The 17,531-nt window shown below is 32.9% G+C and overlaps 1 protein-coding gene across 1 annotated transcript; it reads right to left on the bottom strand.

Annotated features, from left to right (window-relative positions):
- Nucleotides 1–7,930: 7,930 nt before the first annotated feature.
- On the bottom strand, nt 7,931–10,477 carry LOC113767314 (G-type lectin S-receptor-like serine/threonine-protein kinase LECRK3). The gene has a single exon (XM_027311365.1). The coding sequence runs from the start codon at nt 10,475–10,477 to the stop codon at nt 8,066–8,068; it is 2,412 nt and encodes an 803-aa protein (XP_027167166.1). The 3' UTR covers nt 7,931–8,065.
- Nucleotides 10,478–17,531: the final 7,054 nt, after the last annotated feature.

Here is a 17,531-nt window from a genome sequence, read left to right as displayed (position 1 = left end):
CACAAAAATCCAAAAAAAATTTGTTCTACAAAAAATGCTATCCAAAGAAGGCCTAAAGTACCGGGCATGCTTGAACCCCCCCCCCCCCCCGCTCTCTTTCCAGCTTAATAGGTGAGATTATGTGTTATTTTGAGCTTATCCTTTTTGCATTCTAGTCATAGGAAAATGGTTACTACTTAATTGGTGGTTTTAATAATTTTATTATTAGTATGAATTAATTCCAGAAGCCTTAGCTATGAATATTGTTAGCTAGAAACTAGTACTCTAGTAGTACAAATGTTGTTAAAAAATTGAAAAAAAAAATGTATGAGGTTTTGGTCTACTAATGGAGTTAAAACGGGAAAGTTGGATGCCTTGTTTTTTCCATGGAAATAGCTGGAATGTTCACACGTAATTTCTCAATCAATGCTGGACCCTGCGATGCAGAGGACTATGCATTAGTATGCAGAAACTCCAGTCCATTCACACTTTGTTGATAAGTCCGTTTAGATAGAAAATTATCTGGGGAAAGAAATAATTGATTGAGGCGTCTTTGGATAGATGATTATTTGAAAAAAAATTATAACATAATATTATAATGATAGTGGGGTGGGGATTTAAAAAACGAAAAACCGATAAGGGGACTGATCAGAAAGCATATTTATGATACAAGAAAAAAAAAATCATTTACATGCCCGATTGGATGGCCGGAAATTTCTGCTTATGTGTCTGATGAATGTTGCCATTTGTGATCGAAGTAATGGTCAAAACAAAGGTACGTTCAGCATCAAAAATTTACTCTCAGCTGACAAGCTGGTGGTGGAAACGTAGGTGAAGCAGTGAAGAAGGTAAAGATGCATAAATGAAGTTTGGTCCACCGATAAAATTAAAGCTTACGCGTTAAGCACAGTTTGCTGCAGTTCTTGATTGCTTTGGAGAAGGTTGGAATTTGGATGCTTTTACCAAACTTGCTTTTTGGCATTTTGTGTTTTGTTAGAGAACACTGAATATATTTTGATGATGACACATTAATTTTTTAGGACAAATTACACTTTACGCCCTGTAGTTGAGTTTTTTTTATATAATCTCCTATAGTTTCAAATACTATATATAACTCTCTCATGATTTGAATTAAAGTGTTAAAGTGACGGAAATTATCATTCGTAACGGAAACTTTAAAAAATATCGAAATTACCCTTATAAATACATGGCACACTAATCTCGTATGGTTTTATATTTTATCATATAATCTCTTGTGATTTAATACTTTACCATATAATCCCCTTACGATTTTTAAAATATACATATAACCCCCTTGGTTAATAAATAATTTTTAACTTTACATAAGAGTATTTTTGACATTTTAGATGATTCCATTACGAATGATCATTTCCATTATTTTGACACTTTGATCCAAACCACGAGACGATTATGTATAGTTTTTGAAATCATAGGAGAGTTATGTAAAAATATACTAAACCACAACGAGGTAAAGTGTAATTTGTCCTTTTTTAAAGTTCGTATGCTATGTGTAAAATTTTCTCTAGTCTAAGTAGAAAACATTGAACAATTATATCGTTTTTTTCCTGAGCAACATCTGGAAGAGAACGTACGTCTTAAATCTTTAATTTTAGATAAATCAAGATTAAGTGTAGTTGTTAGTTTTTTCATCCAAATGGCTACACTTTTTGCCTTTTTTGGTGTATGGACTAAAAAAGCTATACGAGATAAATAACTGCTGTGGTTAGCTTTGACACGATTTCATTAACTCAAGCTACAAATTTGGGCAAAAAATGAATATTACAAGTTTCACTGAAGCTATAGGCTCTATTAATGTTCAGAGTCTTTAAGGTATTTTTTTAAATAAAATTTAAAATAGTTGTCTTTTTTAAATATTCCATGGAATGGCGCTTTTGCGATATTTTATAAAGATTGCCTCAAATTTGCCCATAAAATGACCAGAAAGTGTCAAAAATGTCCGAAAACAAATGTTTTTTACCTGAAACTTTAGAGATAAAATTATCCAACACCCCAAATAATGTGGATGAAAAGTGCATTTTTCCCATCTTAATTAAGGCTAATATCTAGACATTTTTTTCCCTCACGCAACATCATCTGTTATTTGTTCCGTCTTACTCGAAAAGAAAAGGGAATCCCAATTGTGTTATATGAGAGATTAACATGAAAATACCCATTCAGACTAGAGGAATACACTATTACTGCATAGTCCAAATTTTTTAATTTCAAGTGCAACATTTTGAATGTCCAACCTACAACCCAAGAGGACTTTAACCCCCCTTTTTAGGGGCCAACTTAGCAAAGACAAGCTGATTAAGGCCAATAATATTGGCCCAATATTTAGACAAGCAAGCTGAAATGTGTACTAGTCCCAATTTGAAATTTAGCGACCAACTTGTTTGATACTAATTAAGTTCCTGCTCATAATTAACTTTTGGCATTTAATTGTCATAGAATATTTTAATATATGAAGTTTTTGCATCTATAATACTTTGGACGACAAGGAGAAACGTGAAATAAAAAAAAAAAGAAAAAAGCTATGGATAGTACTTTGAACAATAGAGTGGGGGATATCACAGCACAAGAAATTAAGAATAGGCCTCAGTTTAGAATTACAAGAGAAGCGGACAACATAAGGCCTTTTTGGTACGTACATTTATTCCGTTGTAAAAATTAAGAAAAAAATTAATCCTCCTTGAGTTCATTACTATCATATATATTTTTCACAATATTAGTAAAGTTGGAGGAATAGAATAAAAACACAATCATTAGTATAAAAATCTTGAAATTTCATAATTTGTTTGGACAATTTTGGTAAATTAGAGAAAATAAGATCTGACATTTTATCCCCTAAAAATATACTATTAATGTCTGATTTTATATCAAGACATTTATACCATGTCTGGAGAAGGCAATGGGAATCAAGGACAGGTACTCCATGCCAAACACCAAAAAGAAAAAGTGATTATTTTCCCCTTTTAAGAGAAGAAGAAAGAATGGTGAGATTAATAGCTTTGAGAATATGTATCTTATGTTCTTTATTATAAAGTCATTAAGCAATATCAAAAGCCTAATCACAAAGAAAGAATGAAACTTCTTTGCCCCATAATTAAGGAAAAAAAGGAGTTTGTCTTGATTACACCTAGATCTGGTAATTATGCTCAAAACCCAACAACCCACCCAACCCACCCATTAATTTGAGAGGTTGGATTGGGTAAGTTGGGTTTTGGGTCAATTTTGGGTTGAGTAATAAAAATTCACATATATTTTGAGCGGTTTGGGTATTTATGTTGGGCACCCATTACCCAACTTCAGAAAAAAATAAATAAACAAATTAAAATCAAAAACAAGAAATAATAATGAAAGTAAACACGTGTTTTATTCAATTTAGGAGCTGTATGATCGCGGAGCCAGAAAATTTGGATTTCTGAGCTTATGCCCCTTGGGTTGCTTGCCAGCCCTCCGAGTTCTCAATCCTAAAGGCTACCATGCTGGCTGTTTTGAACAAGCTAGTGCTCTAGCATTTGCACACAACAATGCTCTACAGGTTGTCCTCCCCAATCTTGAGCTCCTGCTCAAGGGTTTCAAATACTGCAACTCCAATTTCTATGATTGGCTCCTTGATAGGATTAATGATCCCACAAAGTATGGTAAGTTAACAATCCACAAGTGTATTTTAGTAGTGTGTTTGTATGCGTAAAAATAAAGTATTTCAAAAGAGCTTAAGAAGTGAATGTGTGTTTGTATCTGTGAGTGTTTTAGTGTGTGAAAATATGTCTTTTTTTTTAAATATATTTATTTGTGTGAATATTTTTTTATTGTATGTGAAAATATATTTGAGAGAGTTTATTGATCAAAATCTATTAATTCATATATTGGGTCATATTTAGGTCATGGGTTTGAATTGACCCAATATGTCCCAACCCAAAATTGACCCAATCTAAAGTTGGGCGGGTTGAATGTAACCCATTTAAATAAAAATCCAATATTAACCCGTTCAACCCTCCCAATTACCAGGTATAATTACACGTTGTTGGGATGTATTTTCCAGTCTATATTAACGTTAGCCACTTTGCATAAACTTCACAAAAAGGGCTTCAAACAATTAATCTTTTTTCATAATAGCATTAAAATGCTTCTCATTTAAACTGCTTGCATGAAAGAATCCTAAGTACACTGAAAAAGTCTCGTTTATAATTGTTTCGCAACCTGCCTGGCTAAATTTAGGCAATAGAAAATTTTCTAGCATAGATAATAGGGTTTTTGGAGCAGATATTTAGTGGGCACTTGTAAATGTATATGTATCACTCCTAACATGTTATGTGAATATGCACACTAATACTTATCATACCTTACATTTATACACTATTCCTATTTAAGTTTTACTTTTCCAAAATATTATATTTGAACTCTATACTAGGCGCTCGATAGATAAACCCTAGATAATATTCATAGACATATTTGTTGAACTCATCAATTGCCCAAGGTTTCCCAATTTAAATTCGAAAAACTACGAAAAATCAATAGTTGTTACCAAAAATAGTTTAAAAAAACATACAAGACCGCCACTAAGGTCTATATTATTTCTATTCCAAATGTTATATTGGGTGTTTGATGTGAATATAATTTTGTTGGCTGCTGTAGCATGTTTAGCTATTTATTGTTTATGTTTCCTACTTATTACAAATTTGTGGCTCAATTCCCTACCTTGCATGCATCAATAATTATTGATTTACAAATTCAGACTTTATTTCTAATACCAAAAATTAAGAATTCCGTAATGTCATAATAATTGTCTGTCTTATTTTTCCTTGAAATATAGATTACGGTTGCAAAATTACCTAATATTGAGAATAAAACAACAAATTCTCTTAACATTTTCTCTTTCTCTTAACTTCTTATTTGATATTAGCATTTTTGTTAGAAATCAACACTAAAATAACACTCTTCTAAGATTTTTTCATAAAAAATTATTGCATTTGTGATTCAAGATTTATGCCCATGCTACGCGTTGGTCAAAGTGCTAGTCATGGTAAGAAACCAAGATATAGACAACAGATTTGATAATAAAACGTCTTAGCAAGAATGCTTTCAATCAACTCTTCCCAAAAGTCCATATATTATCAATGTACGAAAGATTAACCAGTTAAACTAATGAAATATAGACCCTTTATGTCGATGTCCGAGGTTCCCAAATTTTAATAAAAACATCCAACCTATATGTTCGGCTTCTCTATCAGCCAAATTGAAAAGTGAATTTATTAGCTTCAAAAATTGACTTAGTCCACATATGAATTAACTGGTGAATTATGCATTAACCTAATAGTTTCTAACTTTTAGTTTTTGGTCCACAAAGTAATCGAATAAGTACATTTTCTTCCCCGTGCTTTACCAGGAAATATATTTTGTGTGGATAGTTGTTAGTTTAATAACATGAATTTTAAAGATCTGAAAAAAAATAAGAAAAGGAAATAATTGAGTTGGTCATTGGACAGAGGGTAAAGTGCATCGCGAGTTACCAAACTTCTATAATGTCTCATCTAACTTACTGTACTCTACTTTATGTTAATTAATCCACTAAACTCTTGGAAGTGATCGATTGGGTCATTTTGTCAAAAGTGAAGGAATTTAAGCATGTAATCGGCACAACACATTTGAGGGGCATTTTTGTCAATTTTTAGATAAATAAATAATACCGTAGGGTAAGTGAAACTTTAGTGACTATTGCCGTGCTTTTGTGAAAAACTTTTATGGAAATTAAAGAAAGTAAATGGAAAATAATTTTCTCAGCAAAGAGAATCATAAACAAGTGGCCATTGCAGTCCTAAATATTTCGGGAAAATGATAAAAGAATTTTAGCAAAAGAAGACTTATATTTAAAGAAAGAAGACAATGAAAAACTTCAATAAGAAACACAACCTTACATTTAAGGAAATATTGTAATTGTGAATGGGCAAAGTAGAACAATACGAAACTTAGGGAGATCTATTGTTTTGACCCCTAATATTTTGGCCTTCGCTAATATTTTAGCCAAAACAAATTTGGCCCCCAAAATTTTTTATTTTGGAAAACTATTAGACAATTAACAAAAAATCACAATAGCTAATGGTCAAAATCAAATCGGTGTTATCCAAAAATTTTGACTTTACATTTTTAGTCCATAATATTTGGAGTTTCAATCAATATGGTCCCTTAAGTTTCAAGTGGCTATGGTTAGAGGTTTGTTTTAAGATGAAATGGAATGTCAATTCAATTACATATATGACAAATATTTTTCTAAATTTCTGTGAGATTTCATGAAAACATTTTAAGATATTTCTTTGTTATATAAGTTACAATCGGATAAAATAAAATAAAAAAAGAAAAGGAGAATTCTAGCATTAATATAAAAATTTATTATCATCACCACTAGTCTACTACACAAGTTCTTGAATTACTTGTGCACATAGTAATGATAATAAAATTTCATCTGGACTAGCAATCAATAGTAAAAATTTGGTCAAAAGGAAAAAAGTAAAAGTTTAAGGAGAAAATGAAAACGATCAATAGTAAGTCGAATTATGAACTGCATAACAAATGTTAGAAACTACCCGTTTGGATTGCATTTTCCGTCAGTTTCTATGGAAAAATTATTGTAGCGATTTGATGTATGTGAGGGAAAAAGGTAATAGGAAAATGTGATCACGAAAAATGACACAATTTTCTAGTAGAAAATGGCAATCCAAACAGAGTTATTAATAAGTTTACACTTTTCCGTAACCAAAAATGATTTTTTTGTAAACAACTTGTGTTAAAAAAAAAAAATTTCGACGACTTGATATTGAAGTCAGAACTTCCTGCGCTGCATTAACGCGTCTAGTGGTCCACTAATAAATTGACATTTATTTTTGTGGGGAATAAACGTCCAAAATTGTGGATAACTTTTTGACATTTATCTATGCTAGTCCATCAATAAATGAATTTGAAACTTTGACTAAAGAAAGAGGAAGATACCAGGATGGTTATCAATAAGGAACTTGTCCCATATACATGTGCTTTTCCCATGCATGTCAGCTGTACCTTCGTACTGATTAGGGGGATCTCCATTTTCCCCTATAGGTGGAATGCCAGTGAGTTCGAGGTGCTTGGAATTTAAAATATTTTACAATGATATGATACGATATTTTTGAGATAAAAAATTATTAAAATTTTTTTTTTACAAAAATTCACAATCAAAAATAGTCTAAACTAGTTTAGTTTGATGAATTGATGGCAGACATGCATGATGTAAGATATGCTTATTGTCGGTTCTCATAATGTAATCTTGTCCGTTCTCATAATCTTATAGTTTCATGAAATGAAGAACTCCATTCTTGGTGAGAAAACAACAAATAAATCTACACATATTCACAAGTGGTCATTGCACGGTTTTAGTGCTGCGTCTTAGGTGATTTTGATAGCAGAAAGAAAAGCAATTTTGTCCTTCAATTTTTGATACTTGTGCAATTTCAGTTTTTAAACTTTCCTCAAAAATAAATCTAGTCCCTAATGTTTGATGTCTGGTGTAAATTTAGTACTTAAAGTTTTGAAAAACCAAATTTGGTCCTCGATGTTTCTAATTTGAAACAAATTTAGGACAATTGACTGATTTTCTCAAACATTGATGAAATTCAGTTAACTGAAAATAACCATACAGGGCTAAACATTAAACACTAGAACTGCATTTTTTTTTCCCCTTTGATAGCAAGTGGACTTAACAAAACGGATTTTAAAACAGATATCGTAGGGCAAACTACTGAACTTGGAAAAAAAAATATGGGAAGCTGCATATTCAAAATAAGAAATGTTGTATTTGGCTTCTAACTGGACAATAATTTACAGGTAAAACGGCTAAAACGTTAAACATTCATTTCATATGAATGAAAGAGTAGATAAATGCAAAAAAACTAAGACAATCCAGAAAATTGCTCTAGGAAAAAATACAAGATCTCTCGTCAGTGAAATTTAATACAAGTTGTCAATGAAAGAGTAGATAAATGCTTAAAAAGATAGACAATCCAGGGCAAAGATAATCAGTGAACCTATTGTATCAGATAGTAGAGAAGAAATGAGAGGGACAAGGGGGCACCATAACTTCCACAATCCCTTCAAGCATATGGCTCACCTTTCTCATTGTAGGCCTGAGAGATGGGTCTTCTTGGATGCACCAAATACCGATCATCACAAACTTTTGTAGCTTCTTCCTATCCTCAAGAACCTCAAAGTCATTTTCTACCAAAGCATCTAACCTTCCTTCTTGGAAGCAGTCCCAAACCCAATCAGTTAAGATTGAATTTCCTCCTTCGCCAACCTCAACATCCTCAACATGTCTTCGGCAACATATGATCTCTAATAACAGGACACCAAAGCTATAAACATCAACCTTAGAAGTGATCTGAGTGTTCCTGAACCATTCAGGAGCAACATATCCCCTCGTTCCTCTGATATTTGTGAGTGTTCTACTCTGATTAATCTGCAAAAGTTTTGCCAATCCAAAGTCAGAAATTCGAGCATTGTAGTAATCGTCAAGGAGTATGTTCTGAGGCTTTATGTCGCAGTGGATCATCGGAGAACTGCATTCTTCGTGTAGGTATACGAGTCCCCTTGCAATCCCTGTTGCAATTTGGGTCCTTAGTTTCCAGCTCGGTATTGTATCACCGAACAGGAGGCTTGCAAGTGTGCCATTCGGCATATACTCGTACACCAACAACCGGTGCTGATTTTCATAACAGGCTCCAAGTAGGCGGACCAAATGCTTGTGGTTTGTCTGACCAATTGAATTTACTTCAGCAAGAAATTCCTTCTCTGCATCTCGAGCCACTCTATCTAACATCTTCACTGCAACATTAATCTTGTTGGTCAAACTCATGTTTGTCTCACCTTTATAAACAATTCCAAATGATCCCCTCCCCAATTCTTCCTCAAAATGATTTGTAGCTTTTGCAAGTTCTTTGTATGAGAAAATACGCAAATATGTTTCCACAGCCTCATTGTGTAGATGAAAATTGGACTTCCTCTTTTGATAGATGACTTGAAAGCCAAAACAAGCGGCTCCAATAAATAGGATGTTAAGGAACAAAGAGCTGCCAAGAAACACAGACTCCACAAGTACCAGAGTTTCTCGGTCCTTCGACTTCGGTCCTCCTAGACATGGATTTTGTGGAGCAACATCAATTTTGCTATACTTAAGGAAAACTTTGGAACTGAGGTTTGTGGCTATCCTCCCATTAGAGAGGGGCAGCTTCTTCTTCCAACAGCTATTGTTTCTCGAAATTGCAACAGCACATAAACAATCCTCCAAGCATGCTTTTCTGCAACCTGTTTCAGTAGATGGACTTATTTCCTCGTAGTCAGATTTTGGCCAGTAAAGGTCACTGGCCACCCATGTATCATATAGATCCTCTGCGGAGAGCTTCTCGACTTCACCACAGCTTTGATTAAAATTTGGCATGCAGCTACCATACTTATCATATAGATCAAGCAGTGTATACCCTTTTGGACACTCACAAACTGGTTTTCTATCAACAAGGCTGCAAATGCTGTTGCTGCCACAAGCCCCACCGCCTGGAACTCCATCCAAGTCAGAACATATATCTTCTGGCACGGCCCAAAGGACGGTCCAGGTTGAGTTGCCGGTGAAATTCCTAGGATGGGAATAATAAGTGAACACTCCATCAAAATCTAGTTTTGCCCTGTAATAATATTCAGAGGCTAAGGGTACAGAGAGCGGACTAAATTGTATTGTTTGGTTGCTCTTTTTCAACATATACAAAGACCCCGTGCTGTTAAAGATAACTCGGTAAACAGGATCTGATGAATTTTTAGGATCAGAAGTGTGGCTGTTGTAATATTCAGTATCATTACCCGAACTTGGCAAACTATTTGTCCGAAGAACCAAATTCCCGTCATCAAGAAAGCGCAGATAAAATCTTCCTCGCGTGAAGTTACTTTCTGATTGTCTGGAATTAAGAACGCTTCCATAAACCAGCTCTTGCAATGGCAATATTGTATCACTCGCAAATCCAAAACTTTCCCATATCCAGGTGTAATTTCTATCCTTAAGGATAAAATTGCCTGTATCATTCATAAAACCATGATTAACTGCACCAGAAAAGCCGTCAGTTCTCCAGAGTGTTACCCCTCCAGGGTCACGTAGCACCAAACCTGTTTGGGCATCGAGCACCACAGAGGATCCTCGTGGAACCGGATTGCTTGGAGAATCCACATACCAGGCTACAGTTTTGTCTGGTATCTTGTCATACCATATAGAGAGCAAGAACCTATCATTTTCTTGAAGATGAAGAAATCCAAACGCAAAATCACCCGAAGGTGAGAGCCACGAGCTGGATGCTTCTTTTGCAGTTAGAGTGCTACCCACAGCCAAACTGCCATCATTTTGAGCCAAAACACAAACTGAGAACATAGATATAAACAAACTGAGACGAAAGGATGCAGAAGCCATTGCAGAAAATGGTTTAGGCAACACTAAAAATCAAACAGGTCAAAATACTGATTAAAATATATATATGTGTGTGATGATGCCCCTTAATCTTATTGTCTTCTTATACTAAGTGAAAGACTTTCGGGCTCAACTCATATGCTCCATGATCGCAGATCCTTGCACTAGCATTGAATTAACTTCATAATCTAGGACACAGAAGCAGCAGCAGCTACTAACACAATTAGTGTGGTTGTCTGAACTTTGACACTGAGCTAAATGAGTAATGAACCATAACTTCAACTAGTAGCAGACAATGTTGACCAAAAGACGCCTAATAAAGACAGAAACTTAAGCACCAGCCCAACGGCCAGCCTTTGGCTGGTGCCAACCACTAAGGTTCGAGGAAATTCGTTTTACAAAATTGACCTTATCATCAATGCATAATGGTAGTAGTTGTGTCCTTGCCCTTTTGGACTCCAACGTTGCGCTGGAAGCCAAGATTAGAAACCCTCAATGTCGGCGGCTCATATGCAGGTTCATTTCAAATTTTGTTTTAATTTGACTTCACTCCTTTCATTTGATTTGTAGATAGCTTTGTTTGATTTGTTGAGAGGTTTTGATAAATCAGCTTCGCGTCGAGGTTGTTGAATTGATTTGTCGATTTTGTTGAATTAGCAAGATGGGCGGACTTTTTTTTTTTCCTGAAATGATAGAAGTTTTTATTTCTACTAATAGAGAAATTACACTGTATGAGCAAGGGCTCAAGTTTTTCTTCACAAAAGTGTACTAAGACACTGAGGATCAAAGACTTCCTCATTAAAATGTAAATGTATTGCTTGCTTACTCAGTTTATGACTGAGGCTATTAATCCTATCATTGCTTACTCAGACACTGAGCAAGATGGGCGGACATGAACTGCAAAAATTTGTCTTTCTTGAAAAATTGGACCAATTACTTGGCAAATGTTAGTAGTTTCATATAAACTTTTGTACAAAAGATTACCATCCAGTTTCAAATTTTGATACTTTCATGATAAAAGGTTGCTAAAATTTATACGTAAACTATCACTTGTTCTTGACAAATCACTTTAACAGAATTTTGATAGAGTGGGAGATCAAGAGTTCAAAAATCTTGTCTCTCATTAATTATTATAATATGTGATTTTCCAAAAAAATTCGTATGAATGGATAGTATATTCGTTTGGTTCGATGATGATTCCATTCTCATCAATCTTCCGTGAATTCAGTTAGACCTTTCTTTAGATAAATTTAAATAAAATAAAATAAAATAATAATATAAACAAAATGACGATGATAAAAAATAATAATAGACACATGGACTTCAACTAGCAGCACAAAATGTACATCTGTCATTCCCAAAATTCAACTTAATTTAACATTTTCTCTAGTTATATATTACTCTGGAGTGTAAAAGTCGTCAGCCCGTGATGTTGATTTTGTCAAGATGCATGCCACTTTGATTATATCCATTCGCATACATTATTAATGAATTGGAAATGTAAAGAAAACACGTCATTTGATTTATCCTTTGTAAGGTTTGAAGTTTTCTTTTGATTAAAAAATAATAAAATAAATAAAAAACAGAAAGAAAATATATATATATATATATATATATATATATAAAAGTATGTAATCTATGTATGTATGTAACTCGTCCATTTGCTCATAAGTATATAGTAAAAAAAAAAAAAAAAATCTGAATGCCGAGTAGTATGTCAACTTCACACTGCTCGTAGGAGGTAATTTTGGCATCATTCATTTAATCACAGTAGCCCCCTAATTTTAGATTCTCAAATATACATTTCATGATTGAAAGAGAACAGCAAATCAGGTTTAGTAATTCTTTTTTTTTTTTTCTCAATATCCAAATTCCTGTTCAATTCGAAGCACAGAGGGTTTGAACAAGAGCGGGAGTTTCTTGACTTTAGCAAAGATTACGCAAGGATTTTCTGAATTTTACCCTTTAAGTAATCAAGGCTCAATATATTTTCAAAAAAAGAGCAAGAGAGAGAGAGAGATATTTGAGAATCACCAATACATAGTTTTGTCTCCTTGAATGGATCAAATTCCCCAAATCAAAGTCATTAGGAGTAAATTTCAGTATTTGATGCATAGTTATTAAACCCGGCCCGGCCCGGCGGTTCGACCGGTCAACCCGGCAAACCGGCCACTAAACCGGGCCGGTTCTTCAATTGGATCGTTTCTGCATATGAACCGTTGACTTTTCAACGGACCGGCGGTTCAACCGGATTAAACCGGAAACCCGGCCGGTTTTGTGGGCAGACCGAGTTTAAGGAAAAAATGTTTTTCCTAGGGCTGCAAACGAATCGAGCCGCTCGCGAGCGGCTCGAGTCAAGCTCGAGTCGAGCTCGACATTAATCGAGCTCGAGTCGAGCTCGAGCCAGCTCGAGTCAAACTCGAGCTCGAACTCGAGCTCAGAATATTAAGCTCGTTAGCTCGCGAGCCGGCTCGCGAGCTTGAGTATATATATATTTTTTTTTATTTTTATTTTTATTTAATAATAAAATTACGTATATTATATATATATTTTTTTATTTTTTATTTTCATAGTGAAATTACGGATATATCCTTAATATTTTATTATTTATTCAGAAAAAAATATTATTTTATTTATTTTTTTAAAAAATAAAATAATTTTATTTATTTTTTTCGAGCTCGAGCTCGAGCTCGAGCTCGGCTCGACTTGATTCGAGTCGAGCTCGAGCTCGAAAATTGCCAGCTCGTCGAGCTCGAGCTCGAGCTCGAGCTTGATAAAATTTAGTCGAGGCTCGGCTCGATTAGCTCAAAGCTCGACTCGGCTCGGCTCGTTTGCAGCCCTAGTTTTTCCAAGCCTTTGCTTGGATTCGAACTTCAGACCTTCGGTATTGTTTGTACGTAGCTCACCACCAAGCCACTTTGTCACTTGTTCAATAAAGGCCATTCTTATGCTATATGAATGTTTTGTTAATTTCATCTTTATTTTTTTAAACTCTCCAAAACAAATGTATTTGGAATCTTTTAATAAAACTTATGACCCTTATATTCTATAAATTATAAAATAGATTTCAAAAATAACATATTACATAATTTATTTTAAAGACAAATATTGTTTTTTAAATATTTTTTTGCATTTAAAATTTGTAAATAACCTAGATAATTACAATAAACATCTACACTTGAAGTTTGGTGGATTACTAATTAAATTTATGTTTTGCTGATTCTTATATGAATTAAATATTCTATAGTAAATTAAATTAAATGAATATTTGTTATGACATTATTTATTACAATTTATCTCATATATCCTATATCAAAATTTATAAAATATAATATTTAAATATATGTAGTGACCCACTGGTTCAACCACTCACCCACCGGTTGAACCAGTGACCCGTTGACCCACCTCCTTCGCCGGTCTCCTCTCCGGGCCGAGTTTAATAACTATGATTTGATGTCTGGATCGCATTTGAAGGAACGTTCATCGAAGTTGTGAAAATGAAGATAAAAAATCAAGCATAGTTGAATTTCCCAAAATCCTTGTGGCTTATATGGCCGCCCAACGATAAGTGGCCCATTTGGTCCCGAGATCTATACTGACATGTGGTAAAGGGAGAACTAATGAATCCCTTATTGAGCCAACCCCTTGGCTAACCAGTTTAAAACTTTACTTGAGGATAGATCAAGGAGCAAATCCCTTGACATTCATTCTAATATTTAGGTTTGTTTAAAAATTTTGTCAACGAATACGTAGGCATCTATCTGGATCAGTGGTAATTTATCGGATTTCTCTTTGACCTCTTTAGGTTCTCTTTTCTTGACATGAAGTAGAAGTAGGTGTAGAATATAATTTATTGTGTCGATAAAAAAATTAAGCGATTGGGCACTATACAGTTAAAATATTTCAGAAAATATGAATATACTTTTTTGTTGGTATGAACTATGAACGTCATTTATGAATTAGTTCAAGCTTGCACTGCGTTTTTTATTTTAAGATTTCTGGTCTCCGTGTCCAAAATTTTTCCAAAGAATATTAGGCAAGTTCTCACCAACATAGGACAAAACTTCCATTCATGTTCTCAGACACCAAACCTACACGACTCCAGCTGTATATACATGTGTATGATACTTAAAGTACCCCAAAAATGGAAAAGTACTCTTTGCGTAATATTCCTGGGACAAAGAAAATTGGGAAGTTGCGTTAGAGTGGGAAAAAGAGCAAACCTGTTTTTGTCCCTCTAGCATTCATTAGTCAATAATTGTCTGTGCTTAAGACTTTTATTAGCGGTGCCTAACCTCTGTGTGTACTTTACTTTTCTGATCAATAGATTTCTTATATTTGCCCAAAAGGATTAAAACCGAAATGAAAATTTTAAAAACCTTATGACACTTTCAAAAGTTGAGATCAAATTGGATTAATAGTAAAAATTTATAGACCATCGGATTCATTTGCTGTAAGCAAATTATACGTTTCATTACCAAACAAACATCTCACATATTCCAATGACACTTTTAAAGTTTAGACCAAATAGGACTGACAATAAAAATCTAGGGTCCTTATGGATTGAATGTTTTGAGTGATGTCTTTCAAAAACTTTATTGTAGTATTGTATTTGAAAAGCTTTTAATTGTAAATAGTCCACTTGAATTAGGTGTTTTTGGATATGTATTTTAGAGCCTTTTTTTAAATTTTAAAATTTTATTGAGATATTTTTCAAATTTGTTAAAAGTTTCATATTACTACCACCGATAATCGACAAATTTTGCAAGTATACAAAGTCAATTTGTACTAATAAATCACTTGGAATATTCTTGCGGTTGAACCCGCAGGGACGAGTTAATTTTTTTATTTTAATTATTGTCAAAAATAATAAATTTGAAATTGAAAGGATTTTAATTTCTAATTAAGAAATAAAATCAATAATCAAGTCAAATAAAATAAAGTTGAGAAAACAATTGGTAAAAGACTAGGATTTCAAATTTTGATCCAGAATTTAAATTAATTATCCAGTTATTTTCTTAACATGACAAGAACGTAGCACACAAAAATATTTAGATACATCTAAATTGTATCCAATTAAATCTCACATCACAAGTTTTAATTGCACCTTTTAAAATCTTAGGTGATTTGAATTATGTCATATAAACGCTAAACTATTCTCATGTTTAGACTCAGTATATTTATCTATTTAGTGCCCGATTGTACATCCCTTTTCAATTCAATACTGAGTATTCTAACTTACTGATGATTGAGGTGTTAATATTTGTGTAATACTAATAGTGATGGCTGTTGGCGTAGTTGGAATGAGTACATTCCTTTGTATACACTTCCGTTGCTGATCATTCCTTTGTAACAAAATTTCTATTACAAGTTGGAAAAGTATACTTATTGTCTCCTTGTAAGTATATTACCCTTATAGTTATTTAAGAAAAAATTGTTAAAAAGTCCCTTATATTTTGTTAAATAAATTTTTTCATCCCTCATTTTTAAAATATTGAGTTTACGTACATTACAAAATTTAGTTCAAAAAATTTGATCCCAATCTAAATTTGCAACCACTTTTTACCATGAAATCACTATATGACCCATATGCAATCAATTTTTATGTACGAAAAGTTTAGATCTCACTTTTTTTAGTGAAAAACAAATATGATTTGTTTATAATGTAGTACTTTTTCGGGAGTAAAAATTAATATGGATCGGATCATTTATTTGTCTATAAATAGGATCTAATTTTTTTGCTCCAAAAAAATGATCATATGTGGATCATGTGATGGATTTAGGATAGAAAGTGACCGAAAAGCTCAATTAGGACCAAACTTTATGTATTTGATTTTGTAATGGATATAAAGTTACTATTTTAAAAGTTATCAGACATTTCCTCTCTTCACCTATGATGAAAGCTAATGTGCAACTTCTATAAATAAGGAAGCACTCGGTAGGTGAATTTTAAATTCAATCATAACCTTACATATCGTTTTTTAAAGGCCAACATAAGCTCGTTCCTTAAATTTAGCGGTTAAATATCATTAAATTGGGTATAATTTTGATTACCCACTCATTTTAAACATATTATTACGAAGGGTCTGTCTAATAGGTATTCATTGGACATTCGTTAAGATATATTTCGTGTGGTATATTTTTAGAAATATAAGATTAATTAGGAAAAGTAAATAAATCCAAGAAAGAGAAAAAAGTGTGACATGGATTCAACTTATAAGTATATAATTTGAGTAAATCTTATATACACTGACAGTATATATACTATCATGATTGAATGTATGACACATGAGTAAAATTTGAATTTTAAATTTAAATTCATATGAGTTGTAATGTATCCAATGATAATTGTGTATATACTATCAGTGTATAAAAAAATTAATCTATATAATTTTATATTTGCCAAGTTTTTTTTTTTTAAAGTGACATTGAATGTTTATTGATCAGCAATGGAAGTGTATACAAAGGAATCGGACTGATTTAACATTGGATCAAAGTTGTAGATAACTCGCTTTGAACCGTTTGATCCGGACGGTCGAACCGATTACTTGCTAAACCCAACGATTTTTTATTGCGGGTTTCCGATTTTTTTTCTTCCTTTCTAAGTTGTTTCTTAAGAACTTGAACATAATCATAGAATATGGTTGTACCAAACACAATTGTTTTAACAATTTTGTTTGATATCAATATTTTTCAATACCATTAATTATATAGAAAAGAAATAAAAAAGATTCAACATATGAAGATATGGGAGTAAAAGGACAATCTTCCTTCCTATCATTTTAGAATTTTTTTTTAAGTATAATGTTAGATTAATTAACAATAATTATTAAAAGAGACCTATCATTCAGAAATTCGAACCTAAGTAAAATTGCTTTAACAATTTTATTTAATATCTAAAAATATTTTTCAATACCATTTATTAGATTCAACAGATGAAGATACAAGAGTAAACGGACAATCCTCCTTCCTATCAAACAAAAATTCGAAACTAAGAAAGTGAAGTCGTTTTCAAAGATTTCAGAAATATCTCCAAAATGTGTAATACTTCAGATTT

This window comes from Coffea eugenioides, chromosome 1, assembly GCF_003713205.1.
Source record: "Coffea eugenioides isolate CCC68of chromosome 1, Ceug_1.0, whole genome shotgun sequence".
NCBI classification, from domain to species: domain Eukaryota; kingdom Viridiplantae; phylum Streptophyta; class Magnoliopsida; order Gentianales; family Rubiaceae; genus Coffea; species Coffea eugenioides.
This window is presented reverse-complemented; position numbering and strand designations above follow the sequence as displayed.